Raw genomic sequence first — 17,292 nt, forward strand, 5'->3', positions numbered from 1 at the left:
TGATAACACTATCATTAAAAAAGGGGGAAATTACTTCAGATTTTAAAATTTTCAAAAATAACTTTCAAGAACATAAAACAATTCTATATTTTTCACACGAGAGTTTCCACATTTTATATAAAAAAAAACTTATGTTTAAAAAACAAAAACCAGGAAATGGTTCATCAAAGAAAGCCCAAGTGCTTGTATTTTTTAGAACATCAAAAACACTATTTACCATTTCTTAAAGTAACTTATTTCAAAAACAGCTTCCCAAGAAAACACACAACCTTACATATTCCCTAGATAGTTTTTCTTCCCTTGTGTATTAAGTCAAGAAATAAGAAGAAAAAAATGGTTGTAACCATGATTGAGCCATCGACTCCTTTGATATTTGGTAAAACAGTTTCATGGAAAGAAAATAAAAGAAACTAACCAACCCTGAATATTCTCAATTATTGTAAAGCTCATATGCTTAATCAGAACTGGCACATCCCAAATGTACAAATCTGGCCTGTTCTCATGTAAAATTCAATTTCCTCACCCTTATTAAACATGCCTGAAAGTACTGGTTTTTCATAATGTGAGGATGCAGATTAATGCCATGGAAAACAGAGGCAATTGCCAGGAGCTGAAGATGATCTTGGAGGCATGGGGTGGTTGCTTCACTGAAAGGCCCAGTTTTCTTCCTGTGCTGCAGCTGCACTCTCCTATTCCAGCCTTAGTTTCAGACATCTGAGGAAAAAGACAATGATAAAGTACTTCGGAAAACAGTTGCTAAAAGTAATCAACAATTGAAGAGAGAACATGATGTTGTGAAGCAGAGCGAACCTTAAAAAAGGGGCAAGCTAGGTGGGAATCGCACGAGCATCCATTGTCTCTCGTACGATGCCAAATGGACCCATCCAATCTCATCAATCAACGACAGCTTCAGTTCATACAGCTTCTTCTTTGGAGGCTCTCCGTTATCTTGAATCATGTCTATTAGTACCTGATCCAGAAAATAGTCATGTAAGAATCAGAAATTACTTTTAATATGAAATGTTTTTCGTGTAGAACTCAGGTCCTGGCAAAGAAGACAAGATGTGAGACATCAAGGTGTTACTGCATCTCTTCTCAACGAATGATGATAATGGTGATTAGTCCATACTATAGCCATTAGAGTTCTAATGAAAACCCTGAAAGAAGTCTGACGATTCCCCATTGTTCTAATGGCATGTTGACAACTGACAGATGAGGGTAATGGAGAACATGAGATAGAAGAAGAATACCTTCAGTGCTGTGCCAAGCCTGCCACAGCGTCTCTCACGCACCACCCAGAGGGTCCCATATTTAGAGGATTTGAGGTCCACCCATTTCTTAAGTTCTTTGAAGTTCTCCTCAAACAGATCTGGTTGGGTAGATTCAGGTGCCGATTGATCATCAGGCTTGTCTACATCTTTTGTGCCTTCAGCTGCAGCTGCTTCTGGAGCCTTCTCACCCTGCTATACAAAATACATATAAGCTCAGACAATAGAAGTAGCATCTGTAGCTTCAAAGGCATGCATTTCAAATTCATAACTGAAAAAAATAAATATTAATGTGGCATCAACAATTGAGTCATTCCCACATGTTGGATTATATATATATTTGTCACAAACTTAAGAATCTGATTGCTTAGAGGAAACATTTTTCCATGGGAACAATGCAAGATACAGAATCTTAGAAACACATGTAGATCTTTTAACTGGCACACCAGTTTCGAGACTGGTGCTTAAATTCCAGTGAACACATGCAGTTCCATGCTTATAATCATTATCAGAAGGAATCTAGAAAGTTATCAGTAAAAGAACAAAATTGTGGAATTAAACAGATATCTCATTTACATAAAAGAGAAACAATTCCTACTTCCAAAGATTCAATCTCTGCCAGTGCCAGTCCTTTTTGGTACAGTGCCTCAGCTAACTGGTCCCGAGTCGTCTCCATCTTCTTTTTCATTTTCTATTAATGATAACAATGAAAAAGAAAATATAAAAGGCCAATTCTCCAGAAAGTAAACCACAATTTATGAGAACGTATAAGGTAAGAAGCAAGGGGGCAATGAGTTAAAATAACAGTATGACAGAGCATCTGTCATGTTCCATTTGACATGGATGTAGAATAACATGCCAAGGTCTCAGTTAAGTTGCAAAGAAGTTTTTCCCATTCAATCTTCCCCAAATTGGAAAAATATAATTTTTCTTAGAGAAAGAAGAAATAAAAATAAAATAATAAAAAAGAAGTGGCAACAACAAAATGCACCTCTGCCTCCTCATCTTCTGGATCACTTTTGAGTGAAAAATATTTTGCTAATTCATCCCTGTCAATGCTACAAACTACTTCATTTGCTGCATCTATAACCTGAAGAATGACACTTAGAAATGAGAACCCAAAAAAAAATGCTGAACAAAGATGAACAAAGTTTCTAGAATCTCTTTTTTTTGTTCAGTGGGGGGTGAAGATCTTGAACTGCATGTTCAGAAGGCACATCAAAAGCAGACTGCTTACCAAGAAATGTTTTACTATATATATGTAACTTGCGTGGATTATGGTTTCCAGAGTCATGATGCCACTTTCAGTTGACAATATGAACTCTTTCAGATGGTATATGGAAGCTACACAAGTGATATTAAATATGGGCAAATCAAAACATAGTAGCTCCAGCATGCACATTATTGCCAGCAGAAGTGTGGCACCCCAGGAGTAGCTCAATGATAGTAACCTCTGGAAATGAATCAGAGATCCTTAGCTAAAGCCTCCTCAATATTTAAGTGGTGGGGGGCTTGTGCTGGGGTTGGAGGAATTATTGACTGCACAAGTATGTGGTCATAGCATCTAGACGTGAGATTCAAATATCAAAACTACTTGGATCCCCATCTATGAATTCCATTTGTATTAAAGCGCATAAAAGCCAGCCACATTGATATCACCCTGACAGTTGGAATACCATCAGACCACATTCATATCAACCATACGATTGCAATACAACATACCTCTTCATCATGGCAAATTTTGTCTTCAGCATTACTCTCAGAAACCAAACCTTCCAAAATCTTAGCGAGCAATGGAGTGTATTTTGAATATTCAGACTGCTCAAGAGAAGAATGATGCACAAAGAATTTAGTGACTGAAATAAGCTATGAAAATCATAACACAAAACTCTCTTATAAAAGCCAAATGCAAGAAGTTCATGAAGCAAAATACTCCAAAAATATCATAGAACAGAATCCTAGAGACAGATATTATGATTAAAATTCTGGCAAGTAAAGTCATATTGGAAAGTAAAGCAGAATCTGAGGCAACCCCAGAACTACCAGTTCAAAACAAATCATGCCAAGTTGTGTATGGTCTAGGTTATTTATAAACTCAAGCCTAATCCTGAGGTCATTGAAGGTGATAAATTCAAGTTTCCAGACAATCTGGACTGGACCTGAACTGGAATGCAGGCTGACACAGCTATAGCCCTTTTGAGTTTAAAAATCTTTGAATGTAGAATATGTAAAAAATGATTTTTCACAATAATATATGGAAGATATTAAAAGAATGAATGTGTTTCATATCATAATACTAGACTTTTTCCTCAGAACAATAGCAAAAGAAGTTTTGACCTTGAGAGAGGCAGCTAACTTTCTCCACTCTGAGCGCTCTTCATCAGTGCCATGTTTTAGGCTTCCAAGAATCTTTATCTTTGCATCACGAACCTGATTGATCAGTTAGTAATAGAATTAGCTGAGATCTAAGAGATTAACAACTGAAAATATCAGTATCATCTAGGCAGGGAACAAATGATTTGCTGTAAAAAACACAAAAGTGATAAAGAAAAGGGATTCAGCACAGGAATAGGCAACTGCTTCAGAAAACTATAATATGAATAATAGAGATGTGTATATACTTTGATTAGTGCTACTGCAACCCATATGATTAGAAATAATATAATATTATGACATGCAGAGACTGTCCAACACTAACAGCACCTTCTTTGAGTTCTCTGGTACTTGAGAACCAACTAGTTGAAATAATGCTAACTGTACCATGCAATAAAAAATTTGAGGACTGAAAAATATGAATTAAATATGATCTTGCATAATGACATAATTAGAACTGTTTCTTTTTCCTATAAAGGCTTTTACAGGTCTCTCCTAGATGGAGCCTGGCCTGGTATCTGTCCATCTCCCCCAACCCTTTGCCACTTGAGCCAAATTCAAACCCTTTCCATATTTTACCCTTCTTTTTTGCCTTTTTTTTAGTTCTTCATCCTTCTACTCGTTATCCTAAGGGACTCCTGTCCAGTTTCCAGATAAAGAGGTTAGGGTCCGGGGTCTCCCCTCAAAGTATGCTTTTTTGTTCTGAAAGCAGTTTGAGAGAAAATTCTAATGGATGATTTGCTTATGATGAGAGGGTGGTCCTTGGTAAAGAAACGCTCTTTATGTAAAATAGAGGACCAATCTGCAAACCATATTCTCCTTCATTGTAGTTAGGCTTGTTTACTCTATGATCTCTTACTCTTCTTATTTGGGATTAAGTGGAGGTTTGTGAGTCAGTTACAGAGCTGCTTTGCAGTTGGCATAGTAGCAGGTTGGCAAGCAGTATAGCAAGACATGGAAGTTAGACCTACTTTGTTTATTCTAGTGTATTTGGATACAGCACAATAGCAGATTCTTGGAAAAGGAAGAATCATATTAAGCGCTATAAGTGTTCCTTATTATTATTATTTTCAGTATTTTAGGGTTATTTTTGGAATTTCAATCTTCAATTTTTTTATTTTATTGATGGAATTGGGTACAATGGTAGTTGGATGTCAGCTCTTCTCTTTCTTTCTATTTTGCCTTCTGGCATTCCCTGTATATTTCCAGTAAACTTGCAATGAACCACCTTTCTGTTAGGCACTTTATAATTAAAATTTTTACTCATCTATCAATAAGAAAATGACAGAAGAAACTCCAATATTTCTAAGGGGCTCACAAAAAGAGTATCTGCCTGTTACCATCATGTACAACTTCTATTACTGAAAAAAAAAAAAAGGTAACCACAGGAGAAAAATGAACCTGAACCTTTGCCATCAGCAAGGTATTGTATGCAACTCATAATGAGTCCTATGGTTTTCATTAGCTGACGACCGAATGACAACAGCATTTTTTCAACAGTGCTTGAAACAGAAAGCCAATAAAAGATAGCAAACTAAGAGGAATCAGCATGCAGAAGGTCCTTCAGCAAACTAACAGAACATTCCAAATATAACCCCTATAAGAATGTGGCCTTTGGAGTTAGCATACTGATATATTGCAAAATCCTCACATTAATGGGTTTTCTAAAAATTGGATCCTTAAGCACTAGGACTGACTAGGCGTAAGCCCCCTCCATAATCTATAAACCTAAGGCCACTCAGGGCAAGAACACAAGTGGATTCATGAACAGAGAAAACTGCAGGCATATACAAAAAGAGCAATAGCAAACTCATCTATTCACAAACTAATGGTCCATGCATTATAAGGAAAAAGTTACTCCTAAAGTACCTCTTCTTCTAAACGTTCTGACACACTTTTGGTGCAAGATGGAGAAGAACCTTTTCCTTTTTCCTCATCAACCTGTCAGAGGGGTAAAATGGAAATAACTTGAACAAATATGGATTTCCAACTGAAAGCATAAGAAGAACCAATGACAGATGGAGCATAAGGCAGCAATTGCATTTTCTACAACATTGTTTTGTTAGATAATTATGAAATGACTTAACTAGAAGGCACAAACATAAAGAAAAAACAAGAAAACAACCTTGTTTGGTGGCACTAGATAAGATATCTGATAAGACACGGGATTCTTTTTTGGATTCTTTCCCCCTTCCTCACCCCCAAATGATAGTACCCCATATGAGATAGCTCCAAGCAGTACAGATCCTTCAGAAATGTTCTGTGGAAATTGACAACAATTTTAAAACAAGCATTTTACCAGCATAAGCAACTTCTTAAAATGTAATACCTTTGGGAGCTTGTCTTTGTTAGGAGGGCCAACATAAAAGGATTCTTTTACTCTGCAGAAGGAGATAGTTAAGTAAATATATGAATGATATGAACAGATGGTCCTATGAAGTAAGTTATAAAGACGAACTATTTGGCCACAAAACATACCCTGGAACTAAAACTGAGGACTTAAAAGCACCATTTCCCATAATTGGGCCATCTGGTTGAGAGAAAAAGCTCAATCGAACAGCTTCCTGAATTAAAAAGAAATCACCAGGGCATTTCATATAACAATAACATATTGAAACCATGTTCATAACAAAATATAACATAAATTTGTACCCATCAACATTATATCATTAAGTAAATCTATCACACTAGTACATAATCATCATATACTGGAAGAAATATACGTTCGCCAAAAAAAGGTCCTAAAGAAGTAACAAATAACAGCATTACAAATTTCAGAACTATGATGTAAAAGAAGCAAATTTATAAGATTGCAGCTAATCTTCATAAAGACATCACAGATCACTTTTGTTTGGAATGCATTTTGTGTATGATTTCATTCATGTAAAGTAGGTTTAGAGGCCCTTAAAAAGTGATCTCTGATGTCTTTGAACAAGTTCAATTTGATTCTTCCATCCACAATCACTAGGTGATTGTATGGTTACACAGTAACTGGAAATCAGTATCATACATTAGTACATGACCAGGTTCTGTTGTGTTATGTAGATTAGGATAGCAGTACCATACTGCCACATTTGCACAACACCAACCCCTCCCCCAAACGCCCACACAAAGAGACAGATAAAGGCATAAATATCTGATATATTATTGTTCTTTCTATTTCCATCCTCATCAGCATATAAAACCCTATTTCGGATCTTTCATTCCTACTTTTTTGAAGCCACAGACAAGACAGGCACAGGAGAATAGAAGTGAAAATAACCCCATAAAAACCTTCCAAGAAGATCCTTTAGCAATATTAAAGGAAAGTGGTGATGTAGACTAAACTAATATCCACATGGAATGCAGTGAAACTAACATAAAAGTTTGGCTACAACTAAAACCTCAAGATGATGATTCAAAAAACATCAACTCTAGAAAGCTGAGTAGAAGATAAGTCTCAGAAGTAGCTGTGAAGCACTTTGTATTCATATGGCCTTCTGCAATTACCAATACACATGGAAGTGCAGCAGATCATGAGAAGCAGGAAGTGGATTTATGTATTTGTGTAACGAAAATAAGCAAATACAGGTTAAAAATCATTCACATTATTCAAGAGTAAATGGGGAGCTCAGCATACAACTGATCTTGCACGTGCTTTCAACTAAACCACAAATATGAGAAGGATCAAATCCAACAAAACAAGCATTTACTTTGTAAGTATAAAAGATGATATGTTAATTACTGACAGAAAAGGTGAAAGTAGTTGGTTGGACCATGATAACAAAGCATATGCTAACTGTGGCAACCATTATACAATCCAAGTTGATGATCCATAATGAACTCGATTACCTTATCTTCCACATTTCGTTCAATAAACAACACCAATTGCTTCATTTTCTCCAGGAACAGCACATTGTCATGCCTAAAACATGATAAGCACCATAAGAGGAAGGAACCAGAGGTTAAAAGTCACATTTTAGCAAAAGTTTAAGCCAATTCAAAAGGTTTCCCAACTTAATACCAAATTTTTAATCATAGTTCAAAAGTTTTCCCTATCAGATCGTACCCAGGACGATGACAGTTCATGATGTAAGTCCATGTATTAAGGTAATTAGCAGTTTCAAAAATTAAACTTCTTTTCATTCCCAAAATGGAAGTAATTATACCAAACTTCTTTTGGTTTGAAGCCGCGTTAGGGTTAAGGATCAATTTGGATAAAAGTGAAATAATCCCAATTGGCGAGGTGGAAGAGATGGAGGAGATGGCAGCGGAACTGGGCTGCAGGGTGGGTTCTATGCCTTCTGTTTATTTGGGGTTGCCCTTGGGGGCTCCTAATAAGACTGCTTCCGTGTGGGATGGGGTGGAAGAGAGGGTGAGGAGAAGACTTGCGCTTTGGAAACGCCAATATATTTCCAAAGGTGGGAGACTCATTCTCGTAAAGAGCACGATGGCTAGTATGCCTTTGTATCAAATGTCCCTTTTCTGTATGCCCAAGTCAGTTGCGCGGAGGTTAGAAAAATTGCAAAAAGATTTCCTTTGGGGGGGAGGAAATTTGGAGAGGAAAGTTCACTTAGTTAATTGGGAGGTAGTTTGTGCGGAGAAGGAGAAGGGGGGGCTTGGCTTAAGGAAGTTAGTCCCATTGAACAAAGCTTTGTTGGGTTAATGGATACGGAGATTTGCTTGTGAAAAGGAAAACCTATGGAAGCAAGTGCTCTTGGCGAAATATGGGCAAGAGGGTTTTGGATGGAGGACCAAAAAGGTTAATGGGACGTTTGGAGTAGGGGTATGGAAGGAGATTTTGAAGGAAAATGATTGGTGATGGGAAAATATGGCGTTTACTGTTGGAAATGGCACCAAAATTAGATTCTAGACTGATCTTTGGTGCGGTTGTACAGTGCTGTCCCAAAGATTCCCTCACCTTTATGGCATGGCTGCTCATAGAAACGCCACAGTAGAAGAAATGTGGGATCAGAATGTCGGTCAAGGAGGTTGGGATTTAAGGTTTATAAGGGATTTCAATGATTGGGAATTGGATATGGTAGGTAACTTGCTTCATGTTTTGAGGAACTATAAACCTACTTTAGAGGAAAATTCAGTCTATTGGAAGGGAGGAAGAAATGGGCAGTTTAAAGTCAAGGAAGCGTACAATTTGGTGGTCAATACCGTTGTCACCGGCTTACAGAAAAGTAGCATTTGGGTGGATAAAGTTCCAACTAAAATAGTGTTTTTTGCTTGGGAGGCCACTTGGGGGAAGGTGCTTATGTTAGATAGGCTCCAAAAAAGAGGGTGGCAACTCTCGAATTGTTGTTTCTTGTGTGGTTGTGAAGAGGAAACTGTAAATCACATTCTCATACACTGTATAGTGGCAAAAGTCCTATGGGATATGGTCTTTGCTTTGTTTAGTGTTCAGTGGGTCTTTCCAAAAACTGTAAAGAAGGTCTTATTGAGCTAGAGGGGCCCTTTTGTAGGGAAAAAAATGAAAAAGATATGGAAGTCTATCCCGTTGTACATTTTTTGGACGTTTTGGAAGGAAAGAAATAGGCTAGCATTTAGGGGGGAGTGATAGCAATTCAGAAACTAAAAAATTCTTTTGTTTGTAATTTATGGTGTTGGGCTAGATTGTATAGTGGAGAGAATTCGCTGTCCCTTTTAGGCTTCTTGGAGTGGTTAGCCTCCAACTAAGGGTTGGTGGGGTTTTTTGCTTTTCTTTTTGGTTGTGAGGCTTAGCTGGTTTGTATACTCCCTGTATACTTTGTGGCTTTTTGGCCTCTTTTTAATATATTCAGCGCTTATCTATCAAATATATATAAATATGTACATAAATTGAGAGAACATAAAGTCAACAAGCTCAGGATAGAGAATTAGGATAGAAAGTAGCTCATACCTCAGATGTAGCAGCAAATTGTATTCACCCTTGGGAAGTTTTGAAGAATTTGGATAGACATCACCAATTGCATATACACGCTATATTTGGAAAGGGAAAACAAAATAAAAAGAAATGGGAATCGGCTCGTCAAATATTAAAAACTCAAATGTGATAATTTTATGATTATTGATTAGTGAAAGCATTTTCACTAAAAGCGAAAGCACCTTCCCTTATGTCTGTCATAGATAAGAAATATGTGCAGGCCAATTAGTGTCCTAAAATATGTAGAATAAAATAAATGGGTTAAAAATAAAAATCATACAAAGAAGTTTCACTACAGATGGCAATTATGCAGAGCCTGGTTTCATAGAGAGTCACTCATAGATTGGTTACACTACCAGGTAACTCGGTAGTTTAAGTTATTATGTAAAGGACCTGTCTCAAGGATAAGTTTCTTTGGTTTGCATATGGGCTCAATAAATGGGGGAATTAAACAGGCAATGAGGTTCAAATTCATAAGCTCCCGAAAACCAAGGCTCCTATTCCATGTTAATTATCACTTTCACTTGGATAATAGCCTAATAATATACATTAAAGCTTGAGCAAATACACACCCACTCACACATATGAAAGATTAAGTTACTAAGTAATAGACCAACAATGTATGAGTTTTCAATCCCTAAGACCTGCCTCATAGGCAAGCTTCTTAACTTGCATGTGGGCTAAATAAATGAGGCAAGTGAAGTATCAATAAGGTTCCAACTCATGATTTCATGAAAACCAACGCTATGATACCTTATTAAGTTATCAATTTGATCCAAAAGCTTAGATTGTTAGATAATAAACCAGTAATATATATATTAAGTTCACTTGAGTTTTACAGTCTAACCATATAGATTAAAAACAAAAAGTTCATTGATATGAACTTTTAAGAACAAGTAAAGAAAGAGGAGTCCTTCCAAAAATAGAAAGGATGAGTAAAAAGAAGGGAAAGTAGCTAACAAGAGATGCAAGATAGCTATATAAATCAAGGATAGAATAAGAACATGTACAATTTTTTTTTTTATTTATGGGAAACAACATTGTAATATATTAAATAAGGATTAAAAGCTAGAAAGGAAGGATGAGAAATCCTCCCAAAAACAAAGAACTAAACAAATGGCATTTCCAAAAATACTAAATAAGCCTATACTCTATAAGACAATTACATAAAACAACCTCTCTTTAACACCTTTGGACCTACACACCAACAACCAATCAAGTTGGATCATATTAAGGGGAACACCCTTGAAAGTTGTGGTGCAAGATGCCCAAAAGGAAGCAAGGAAATGAATGGTATCCTAAACAGCCTCTGAAGTCCTCACCTTATCCTAAAAAATTCTGGCATTTCTTTCATGCCACACAACCCAAATCAAAGCCATGCAAGCATTTTGCCACAATATACAACTCAAAGGGGTCAAAATCCCTTATAGAAACAATGTACAACTCAAAAGGATAAAAAAAAATTAAAAAACAAAACAAAAAAAAAAAACTGCTTGGCTCCATATTTTCTGATTGATTTGCAAAATCATTAGCCAAATGTGGGGAATAAGAAAAGGAAAAACCTAATTACTAGCTAGATTTTGAATTTGACCAAGTCACATATCATACTATTAAGGATACCCATTAAAAAAATATCATACTCTTAAGGACCTCTTTCTAAACTAGACATTCATGAGATCATGATAGTAAAATCCCCTACCAAACGTAAATTGGATAGATCCAAAGCTGTAGCCTACAATAAGCCCTTCATAAAAGCTAATCTCTAAGTCAATAGTAAATCCCTTAGCTACAAGTTTAGAGAAGGTTCTCAACACTACACCAGGGTGATCCCTAAATATAGCTCCAATCCCCAGTTGGCCTGAGTTACCTACAACATGCCCTCCAAGTTTAATTTAATCAAACCCATTAGAGGAGTTATTATTGAAAGCACTGAAATATTTACCCTCTTGGACTTGCAAATTATGTTCGAATCAAATTCAAAGGAGTCAAAAGATGTAGACATAGAAGCTTAGAAGAAGGAATAGAAATATCCCAAATCACTAAATAGATCTAAGGTCCTCAATTTATCCTAAAAAATTCTTGCATTTCTCTCCCTCACCAACCTATCTATAGCAAGGTCAAACAGCCACATGTGAAAGTATCCTTCCTTTAGGAGTATTCCTGAACTCCTAAAGAGATAACTCATTATATCTGCCATGCTCCTGGGAGGAGCCTAATATATCCTAACAAGGCTAAATAGCCTATGTGAAAGGCTCAAGTCACTGAGAATTGTAAGAGAAGATCATCAATCAATTCTCCACTTCTTAGGCACATAAGAAAACAATCAATGCTTCTTCATTGTAGCAAATCATTGATGCTGACTTTCTTATTATCTACCAATCATGCAAAAGCCTTAAACTTGGATAGGGCTTTAGATTCCCAAATAAAGTTGGCAAGGAAAGAAGCTTTGGGATCAAGGGCCTAGAAAGAGTAGAAAGGACAGATTTCGCAGAAAATAAGATTGAGGAATGTAATTTGCTACAGTATTAATATACATGTATTACAACCATAAAAACATTTCTTAGAAATCAAATTAAAGGTATTGAACTATTTCAATTCTTCTTATACACAAGCATGCTGGTATCAATTGGCCTGAGACTATATGGAAACCTCTATATTTATAAATCAAAAAAAAAAAAGTGGGGTCTTGCATCATTCAACCCCCTAAATGTCATTAGTGAAACCAACTAATGTGAAACAAAGTTACCTATCAAAAAAGAAGTAATGCGAAACAAAGTTAAGAAAAGGAAAGGTAATAAAAAGGAAAGAGGGAAGGGTTTCAACATCCATATAGTAAGGGTAAATGAAAGACAAGTACCTTGTTTGCATCTGAAATCATATAAAATTGAGACTCAAATTTAGTATCGTATATGCGGTTGTTAAGGAATGGAATTTGAGGTTTTATTTCAGCTCCATCTTCCAATTTGAACTTGTACCTGCAGAACCAGCAGAGCAAGAATGGCTAAGATAATACTTTGCAGTTCAGTAAAAATGGACCAGGAAAACCAAACAAAAGTTAACATTGGAACGGACGTTAATGTCAATGCTAGAATCTGTTTGCCTGAAGGTAGTTTATCACGATCTGTTGGAAGAGCTCTAAGCTTAGCCTCAATAGGCCGATATGGAATTCGTACCTGAAAATTTAACAAAGAAAAAGCATTACAAATATATATAGAAATAAAAAGCAGACACACATGACCACCCATGTCAACACAAGGAACCCATTTCACCTTGTTTAAAACAGCAGCAGGGGCAAGTTTCTCAGATGATAGTAGAGCTTTGGCATCAATTCTGATAGGTGCTTCACTTCCATCAAGTACTACTTCCTCTTTGTTGATGTTAATCCCATGAAACGCAATCTAAGAATTTAAATCAAAGCCACAGGTAAAGGCTTTTCAATAAAGAAATGAATAACAATTAACTTTATAATGATTCAAGGACACTTTTTCCTCTTTCATCTTTGTGAGACTAAACACTACTGAAGAATGAAACTAAATTCAAATAATGAATAAGCAGCTGCTCTGGAAGCATTTAAAATTCAAACAAAATGTATTAAATCTAGGGAAACAAGAAAAAGAAATAAGAAAAAATAGTGAGGACACCTGCCCATAAGAAAGATAAAAAACTGTAATAGGATAATTACAATACACCCTCTGATCAAATAAAAATAATAATAATAATAATAATTACAATATACCCCAAACATGTTCAAATAAAAACTATGTATTATGTAAAACTGGAGTTATTCTAAAATAACACCATTTAATAGGAAGCAGGTATCAAAATTGACTCTGGCTATAACATTTCTAAAAGCATTTTAAGTACATTTTGCATCCACTGTTCTGCTTAAATGTGTGTGTGTGTGTGTTGTTTAGAAAGTAAGGAGCTGCTGCCAAAGACTTAACACTCTTTCTGAGAAGCTAATTATAATAATCCACTGGAAAAAGGATTAGCTTAAAGTAGTTGTATGTTTGTTCTGGGTGCCGCACCATTAATTTCACTGAAAAAGCGCATGCTTTAGATAAACACTCAGAAGCCCCAAATTAACAAAGCAATTGCTTATGAAACTATGTAGTCAGGTGTATGTGTAACTCCTTGATGAAACATATCAGTAGAAATGCATACAAAATAATAATAACAATAGTAGTGGTAGTAGTACTGCTGGTGGTGGTGGTAGTAATTAAGTTCATAATGTCATTCATTAAGGAATGACTATTAATAAATAACATCAAGATTTAAGGGAAAAAGATATCACTGTTAAATTAAATAAATAAAAAAATTACCTCAAAATCTACATTTGTGGCTCCATGACTTCCTATGCCACTTGACCAAAATTGAGCTATAGCTAACTCCATTGTTCGGCCACCCTCCACTGCAAAGGTGAAATTTTTTGCAGTGGGAGATGAGAATGTTGCAACCCTCTCCCACTTAATTGGCCTTTGCAATGGAGAAATCTGCATAAAATAAACATGTTAAAGAAGGACTAAAAAAGTGAAATAAACCCACACTACTTGCATTACCTGAAGAGTGTCGACATAAAACCTTCGACAAGTATCGAATCCTGATGTCCGCATGGTGGCCTCAACCCAACTAGCACCCAGTGGAACCTCAATATATTTCCGTTCTATATGTCCTATTCAGGCAGCACAACCAAGAACAAAAAATGGAAAGAAAAAAAAAATTATTTTCTTCTCTTGTAGCACATGGGAACAACTATGACAATTACTCATCAATAAAATTATCTACCATATTCAGCAAAAACCATCCAATACCAATAAATAATAAAGATGCTTCAACCATGAATAATTACTAAAGAGTTCACCGAACGATAAAATGAAGAAATTCTCTCCTTACAAAAGAAGATCCTACATTAAGTAAGATTAGAAGAAGCAACCATCAGAGGGTAATAAATAGAAGAAACATAGACCTTTTTTGGTGCACTAGAAGTATTCAATGGAATCATAATAACAAAGAAAATAGGAATCTACACAAAAACCGACTATTTTCTACTACTTAGGCTATCAATGAAGTCAAACAAAGAGCAACTAACAATCCCAACAGGACTCTAGACCACTTCCCAAAGGGAGTCAATGAAAGCTTCCTTCAACCTCAGTCACATACCATTGACCAAAAGAGGCAAAGAGCGCATTCACCACCTTTCTCATCCTTTTATTCATGCCTAAGCCTTCCAATCCAGCAAGAACATCACCCACAGCAACTAAGCATTTTCAGAAAGAACTGAAATATGGTTAGACAATTCTACATTAGTTCTCTCCTCTTTATTAATTGTTGTTAAAATTTTCTCTCATATTGCTTCTCAAGAAAATAAACAAGCACTCAAAGGACATGAACCCTACACCTCTTTTCTTGGAAAGAGAGAGATCCCTTGAGCCATTGAATTTTGGAAAAACTTCACTTGGAATCTCCCCTTCTTCCCTTCCTTCCATAAGAGGGTATCCTCCCTTTCCCCTATCAAATTCACAGAATGAACACTCTCCATAAACGTATCCACCATCTCTAGCTCCCACTTCTAAAAAGACCTTCTAAAACAAAGATGCCAAATACCCTAACCTCCCTCAATCAGTCAAAGAACTGCAATTCTCATAAAAATAGGCTAGAGAGAGAGTTGATGAGGGAGACGTGATAGCAGCCCTCAAAGATCTAGATGGTAATAACGCTCTGACCAATGTTTTCAAAACCGAACCAATCATCAAACCGGAAAAGTCACTAATTCATGGTTCAATGGGTCGAACCACGATCAAACTGGTGATGTCATAATATATAATTTATATATTACATGAAATTAAAAATAATTATAAGAAATTAAGAATATATATATATAGTTGAAAATTTTAATAATATTTCTTTTTTTTTAAAAAAAATTGATATGTTAAATTAAATGATAAAGATAAATATAAATGTATTAATATTTAAAATTTTATTAAATAAAACATATATAATATTTAAGTATCAAGATATATTTAAGATGATAGGAAAATAATCATATTTAATTTTATCATGTATCTTATTATTTTAAAAAAAAAATCAAATTGTTATATTAATTAATGTACATTATTTTCATACTTATTATCATATAATTAATATAACATGAACAATTTATATTTATTTAATGGTTTTATATGGTGGAAATGTCTTTCTTTTATAGATAAAAGGAAATATATTCAACGAAAAGAGAAAACACCAAAAACAGTGCCCTCAAAGTATACAGGGAGTATACAAAAGCAGCCCAAAGGCTTGAAACCAAGGGAGGGAGGAAAGAAACAACACTTTACCAACTCCTACTTAGAGCCTAGGCAATCAAAAAAACTAACAAGAAAAGAAGAGCTCAAAACTATAGACAACCTAACCCAAGACCAAAGATTACATATAAAAGAATATTTCAGTCTTTGAAGCAAAAGCTCCTCATTCCCAAAAGCTAACAAATTCCTTTCCTTCCAGACTAACCAAAAAAATACATAAGGGGGCCATTTGCCAAGCCTTTTTACAAGTTTTCCCCACAAAAGCTCCATGTCACCCAAGAAGAGTTTCCTTCAATGAACACGAGAGAACCCAAGCCACACCAAATAAGGAGAAAAGAAGATTCCACAAAACCCTCATCTTTACACAATGAAGTAAAAGGTGATCCACCGTCTCTACTTCAGAGAGGCATAGAAACACCTATTTTCCATAGAGTACCCCCTCCTCTGAAGTTGCTCAAAAGTTAAGATTTTATCCCAAGAAGCCTCCCAAGCAAAGAAGGCTACCTTAGGAGATACATTCACCCTCCAAATACTATCACAAGGGAACAAATGAGAGTCTCCGGGCTCCAAAATAGAATAAAGCGACTTGACTAAGAAATCACCACTCTTTGAAGCCGTCCAAACCACTCTATCTTCGTCCTCCCTTTGCACCCTAAAGGCTTGGATCTTGAGCATAAAACGCTCCACCATCTCAATCTCCCTATCATTAAACGCCCTTGAGAAAAGAGGGGTCCAACCATCCCCATCACTGTCTAGGTTCCAAACATCTGGCACCCAAGCATCTTTAGACAGGGAGATGGAAAATAAAGAGGGGAATGACTCACAAAGAGGCTCATCTCCACACCACTTGTCCTTCCAAAATTTCACTCTCCGTCCACTACCCACTTGGTAGGCTAATCTACTATTCAGAAACAACCACTCCTTTCTAATTACTTTATATGGTGGAAATGTGGGAGAAAAGAAAATCAAAATTTACATTATTATTTAAGTAATTGTACAACAATAAACACCAAAGTGAATGAGAGGTGCAGTGGTCCATCCCTTCCCTTTTGTAACAGGTGGTCTATGGCTCAAGTCCCCTTGGGTGGAAAAAAAATTGTAGACTCTAATTGTTGGTTAAATACCTTGAAACAACAATACAGAGCAAATGGGCATGGGCAATAGGCTTATCTGCACCAAGAAAACCCATTTGGGCTTAAATGATCGAGAATGGCCCAACAAAATTTTAGGTCAACCAGCCTTGACCTGTTCTTCAAGAAACTGAATGGTTCGTCCAACTCAGTGATTCAACCATTGATTTGAGCAATTCAACACTGGCTCAAAATCCAAACAGTTTGGTTCAGCCACCTGGACTGGAAAGGCAGCCAGCCAGTCCAGTCTGGTTTTTAAAACATTGGCACTGATAAACCCATCATGCCTTTATATGGCATTTTTTGACAACACAACTAAGAGTCAATTTTTG

At 36.0% G+C, this 17,292-nt stretch overlaps 1 protein-coding gene across 1 annotated transcript in view; it reads right to left on the reverse strand.

Moving 5' to 3' along the window:
• Window positions 1–385: 385 nt before the first annotated feature.
• The window catches only part of LOC117933519 (tripeptidyl-peptidase 2), a 32,329-nt gene continuing 15,422 nt past the window's right edge, over window positions 386–17,292 (reverse strand). Inside the window, exons 18-35 of the mRNA XM_034854908.1 lie at window positions 14,091–14,203; window positions 13,854–14,024; window positions 12,801–12,929; window positions 12,604–12,704; window positions 12,389–12,506; window positions 9,508–9,587; window positions 7,473–7,545; window positions 6,120–6,205; window positions 5,971–6,022; window positions 5,767–5,901; window positions 5,511–5,582; window positions 3,606–3,698; window positions 2,991–3,086; window positions 2,260–2,358; window positions 1,867–1,959; window positions 1,251–1,463; window positions 811–970; window positions 386–714 (exon numbers count right to left, since the gene is read on the reverse strand). Coding sequence (XP_034710799.1) covers window positions 812–970; window positions 1,251–1,463; window positions 1,867–1,959; window positions 2,260–2,358; window positions 2,991–3,086; window positions 3,606–3,698; window positions 5,511–5,582; window positions 5,767–5,901; window positions 5,971–6,022; window positions 6,120–6,205; window positions 7,473–7,545; window positions 9,508–9,587; window positions 12,389–12,506; window positions 12,604–12,704; window positions 12,801–12,929; window positions 13,854–14,024; window positions 14,091–14,203 — 1,883 coding nt within the window. The 3' untranslated portion in view covers window positions 386–714; window position 811. The remainder of the gene's footprint in view (window positions 715–810; window positions 971–1,250; window positions 1,464–1,866; window positions 1,960–2,259; window positions 2,359–2,990; window positions 3,087–3,605; window positions 3,699–5,510; window positions 5,583–5,766; window positions 5,902–5,970; window positions 6,023–6,119; window positions 6,206–7,472; window positions 7,546–9,507; window positions 9,588–12,388; window positions 12,507–12,603; window positions 12,705–12,800; window positions 12,930–13,853; window positions 14,025–14,090; window positions 14,204–17,292) is intronic.

Source organism: Vitis riparia, chromosome 16 (assembly GCF_004353265.1).
Source record: "Vitis riparia cultivar Riparia Gloire de Montpellier isolate 1030 chromosome 16, EGFV_Vit.rip_1.0, whole genome shotgun sequence".
Classification (NCBI taxonomy): domain Eukaryota; kingdom Viridiplantae; phylum Streptophyta; class Magnoliopsida; order Vitales; family Vitaceae; genus Vitis; species Vitis riparia.